We start from the raw sequence: 5,000 nt of genomic DNA on the forward strand, positions 1-5,000 counted from the left end.
ATGAGTGTGTGTGTGTGTGTGTGTGTGACTGAGTGTGCGAGTGTAAGTGCGTGTGCATGAGCGTGTGCATTAGTCTGAGCGTGTGCTTGAGTGTGTGTGTGTGTGTGTGTGTGACTGAGTGTGCGAGTGTAAGTGCGTGTGCATGAGCGTGTGCATTAGTCTGAGCGTGTGCTTGAGTGTGTGTGTGTGTGTGACTGAGTGTGCGAGTGTAAGTGCGTGTGCATGAGCGTGTGCATTAGTCTGAGCGTGTGCATGAGTGTGTGTGTGTGTGTGTGTGTGTGTGTGTGTGTGACTGAGTGTGCGAGTGTAAGTGCGTGTGCATGAGCGTGTGCATTAGTCTGAGCGTGTGCTTGAGTGTGTGTGTGTGTGTGTGTGACTGAGTGTGCGAGTGTAAGTGCGTGTGCATGAGCGTGTGCATTAGTCTGAGCGTGTGCTTGAGTGTGTGTGTGTGTGTGTGTGTGTGTGTGACTGAGTGTGCGAGTGTAAGTGCGTGTGCATGAGCGTGTGCATTAGTCTGAGCGTGTGCATGAGTGTGTGTGTGTGTGTGTGTGTGTGTGTGTGACTGAGTGTGCGAGTGTAAGTGCGTGTGCATGAGCGTGTGCATTAGTCTGAGCGTGTGCTTGAGTGTGTGTGTGTGTGACTGAGTGTGCGAGTGTAAGTGCGTGTGCATGAGCGTGTGCATTAGTCTGAGCGTGTGCTTGAGTGTGTGTGTGTGTGTGTGTGACTGAGTGTGCGAGTGTAAGTGCGTGTGCATGAGCGTGTGCATTAGTCTAAGCGTGTGCATGAGTGTGTGTGTGACTGAGTGTGCGAGTGTAAGTGCGTGTGCATGAGCGTGTGCATTAGTCTGAGCGTGTGCTTGAGTGTGTGTGTGTGTGTGTGTGTGTGTGTGTGTGTGACTGAGTGTGCGAGTGTAAGTGCGTGTGCATGAGCGTGTGCATTAGTCTGAGCGTGTGCTTGAGTGTGTGTGTGTGTGTGTGACTGAGTGTGCGAGTGTAAGTGCGTGTGCATGAGCGTGTGCATTAGTCTGAGCGTGTGCATGAGTGTGTGTGTGTGTGTGTGAGACTGAGTGTGCGAGTGTAAGTGCGTGTGCATGAGCGTGTGCATTAGTCTGAGCGTGTGCTTGAGTGTGTGTGTGTGTGTGTGTGTGTGTGTGTGTGACTGAGTGTGCGAGTGTAAGTGCGTGTGCATTAGTCTGAGCCTGTGCTTGAGTGTGTGTGTGTGTGTGTGTGACTGAGTGTGCGAGTGTAAGTGCGTGTGCATGAGCGTGTGCATTAGTCTGAGCGTGTGCTTGAGTGTGTGTGTGTGTGTGTGACTGAGTGTGCGAGTGTAAGTGCGTGTGCATGAGTGTGTGCATTAGTCTGAGCGTGTGCTTGAGTATGCACGAGAGTGAGTGTGTGTGTGTGTGTGCCTGAGTGTGAGCGTGAGTGTGTGTGTGACTGAGTGTGAGTGGGTGTGTGACAGTGTCAACAATAAAAAATAGTCGACAAATATTTTTGTTGTCGAGTTGTCGTTTTATTTAATTTGATCTAATTTAGAGCCTGTGATAAGTTTAACCAGTGTGGCGCTGTAGTGCAAGACTGTAATTCAGCTCTCCTCGATGCAGTTCAAGAGAAGAAGAGATCCAGCGCTCAGCACTGTTCAGAGAAACGCACCCGAGCCGAACCGAATGGCGTTTGGATATGAAAATATATGACGTGGCTTTCCTGTCAATAACGAAATAAACAACAACAACAACAAAAATCACAGCAGTATGAAAGCAGCAGTTAAAAATGCCTCTTATTACACCGATGTGGATGTTTGCACGAGCTCAGTAAAGCATTCATGTCACGTCTACAGTATTTTATGCAATACCTTAAATCAAGCAGCTTTACAGTATTAAACATTATTATTATAGAAATTAATACTTATATTTAATCGTTTGTTGCAGCCCTAGAGTGTGTGTGTGACTGAGTGTGAGTCAGTGTGAGTGTGTGTGTGTGACTGAGTGTGAGTCAGTGTGAGTGTGTGTGTGATTGTGTGTGTGTGACTGAGTGTGAGTCAGTGTGTGTGTGTGTGTGTGTGAGTGTGTGTGAGTCGGTGTGTGTCAAGTCACCTTTATTTATATAGCGCTTTAAACAAAATACATTGCATCAAAGCAACTGAACAACATTCATTAGGAAAACAGTGTCAATAATGCAAAAATGATAGTTAAAGGCAGTTCATCATTGTGTGTGTGTGTGTGTGAGTCAGTGTGTGTGTGTGATTGTGTGTGAGTGAGTGAGTGAGTGAGTGAGTGTGTGTGTGTGTGTGTGTGTGTGATTGTGTGAGTCAGTGTGTGTGTGTGATTGTGTGAGTCAGTGTGTGTGTGTGTGTGATTGTGTGAGTCAGTGTGTGTGTGTGATTGTGTGTGAGTGAGTGTGTGTGTGTGTGTGTGTGTGAGTCAGTGTGTGTGTGTGATTGTGTGTGAGTGAGTGTGTGTGTGTGTGTGATTGTGTGAGTGAGTGTGTGTGTGTGTGATTGTGTGAGTCAGTGTGTGTGTGTGATTGTGTGTGAGTGAGTGTGTGTGTGTGTGTGTGATTGTGTGAGTGAGTGTGTGTGTGTGTGTGTGTGTGTGATTGTGTGAGTGAGTGTGTGTGAGCGTGAGTGTAAATAAAATTTTTAGTTTACACAATATATATGTATGTGTACTGTGTATTTATTATTAATATTTGACCCTGGAGCACAAAACCAGTCATAAGGGACAAAGTTTTTACATTTCACGATTTCTACATCATCTGAAAGCTGAATAAATCATCTTTCCATTGATGTGTGGTTTGTTAGGATAGATCAATATTTGTCTGAGATACAACTATTTGAAAATCTGGAATCTGAGGGAGCACAAAAATCTTAATATTGAGAAAATCATCTTTAAAGTTGTTCAAATGAAGTTCTTAGCAATGCATATTACTAATCAAACATTACGTTTTTATATATTTACAGTAGGAGATTTACAAACTAGTGCACTGTTAAGAATGTGTGTGTAGATGTTGGAGAGCAGTGTAATGATGGGTCTGTGTCTGTAGTTTTGTAGCAGATACGGATCAGCTGAAGGATCAGTGGGTGGAGGCCATGCGCAACTCTATCGCAGAGGCCTTGTCCAATTACGAAGTGGCTGAGCGGATCTGGGCGGAGCCGTCCAATCAGATGTGTGCTGACTGCAGCGCTGCCAAACCTGAGTGGGCCGCCATCAACCTGGCCGTGGTTTTCTGCAAGCGATGTGCAGGTAATGACCAATCACAGCCAGCGACAGCTGACCAATCACAATTTTTAATTGGTAGCAGTAGTTATCATAATAGTAATTATTATTGTTGTTTTGTATTATTGTATTTTTCTGGTATCACAATTTAAATTGCAATTGTAGTTTTCCCCCCAAATGGTGCGGCCCTGTTTCTGCAGCTGTCTGTGTTCGTCTGTGACAGGAGAGCATCGTGGTCTCGGTCCGAGCGTGTCTAAAGTACGCAGTCTCAAAATGGACAAGAAGGTCTGGACTGAAGATCTCATCCAGGTGTGTTTTGTTCATGTGATTGTTCTGTGGTTCTTGAGGTCACTGCGCTCGTCTTTATCAGTCCTCTCCTCGTGTCCCAGCTGTTCCTCACTGTAGGAAACGAACGAGCCAATCAGTTTTGGGCGGCGAACGTCCCGCCCAGCGAGGCCTTGACCCTGAACAGCAGCAGCGAGGAGCGACGTCGATTCATCACCGCAAAATACCGCGAGGGCAAATACCGCCGATATCACCCGCTGTTCGGAAACCAGAGAGAACTCAATAACGTGAGTCAGCACGAACACTAAACACTCCACACTAAACCAGCAGCAGTGCAACCATGTGTGACCCTGCTGTATAATCATCTCTCCATTGATGTGTGGTTTGTTCGGAGGACAATATTTGTCTGAGATACAACTATTTGAAAATCTGGAATCTGAGGGAGCAAAAACATCTAAATATTGAGAAAATCATCTTTAAAGTTGTTCAAATGAAGTTCTTAGCAATGCATATTACTAATCAAACATGAAGTTTTGATATATTTACTGTAGAAAATTAACTTAATATCTTCATGGAACATGATCTTTACTTAATATCCTAATGATTTTTGGCATCAAAGAGAAATGTATAACTGTGACTCATACAATGTATGGTTGTGTATTTCTACAAATATATCTGTGATACTGATACATACAGACTGTAGTTGAGATATAAGCCACATTTAGTTGTTTGTGAGTTAAATCAAAGCTGTGAAGGACAGAATTAGAGTCCATTCAGTGGGTTTGTACTCTTTTAAAGCGAGACACTACTGACAAAACCATTGCTTTTTCATGCACTGCTCAATTTGGGGTTTTGGTCTATTTTTATAACCTAGTTTTTCCTGTTTTTGGTTTCGCCTTAAGCTTCTGTGTCTTAATTTCACAACACGTGTTTGCCAGAGTTTTGTCAAGACATTTTCAGTGTTGTGTATTTTCAGTCCAGACAATGTTAAACCCCTTCTCAACCGCTTTTTTCATTCATAACTTTAAATTCAGCATCAGTCATGACTGGAAGTGTTTGTGATCCCGCTGTGATGTGATGAACATTAGAAGATAAAGCGTTCTGTACTGTGTGACTGAGACATGATGAGCAACAGATGTGTTCAGAATTAACTAGCTGCTTACTACTTATCACACACTGCATACTAATGAGGAGATCCCACTCACTGTGTGTGTGTGTGTGTGTGTGTGTTATTGAGACATAAGGGAATTTGTGACATGTCTGAGTGTTTGATGTACTGATGACACACACACACACACACACAGAACACACACACACAGAGACACACAGTCACACACACACACACACACACACACACACACACAAACAGTCTCACACACACACACACACACACACACACACACACACACACACACACACACACAAACAGTCTCACACACACACACACACACACACACAAACAGTCTCACACACACACACACACACACACAAACAGTCTCAC

At 44.3% G+C, this 5,000-nt stretch overlaps 1 protein-coding gene across 5 annotated transcripts in view; it reads left to right on the forward strand.

Moving 5' to 3' along the window:
* The window catches only part of LOC132107648 (arf-GAP with Rho-GAP domain, ANK repeat and PH domain-containing protein 1-like), a 92,362-nt gene that overhangs the window by 27,820 nt on the left and 59,542 nt on the right, over positions 1 to 5,000 (forward strand). For all 5 annotated transcript variants that reach the window (XR_009424320.1, XM_059513757.1, XM_059513755.1 and 2 more), the window contains 3 exons: positions 3,042 to 3,241; positions 3,438 to 3,523; positions 3,604 to 3,786. Coding sequence is in view for 4 of the 5 variants with exons in the window: in XM_059513757.1 (XP_059369740.1) it covers positions 3,042 to 3,241; positions 3,438 to 3,523; positions 3,604 to 3,786 (469 nt within the window). In the remaining variant the exon portion in view is untranslated. The remainder of the gene's footprint in view (positions 1 to 3,041; positions 3,242 to 3,437; positions 3,524 to 3,603; positions 3,787 to 5,000) is intronic.

The sequence above is a fragment of the Carassius carassius genome, chromosome 28, assembly GCF_963082965.1.
Source record: "Carassius carassius chromosome 28, fCarCar2.1, whole genome shotgun sequence".
Classification (NCBI taxonomy): domain Eukaryota; kingdom Metazoa; phylum Chordata; class Actinopteri; order Cypriniformes; family Cyprinidae; genus Carassius; species Carassius carassius.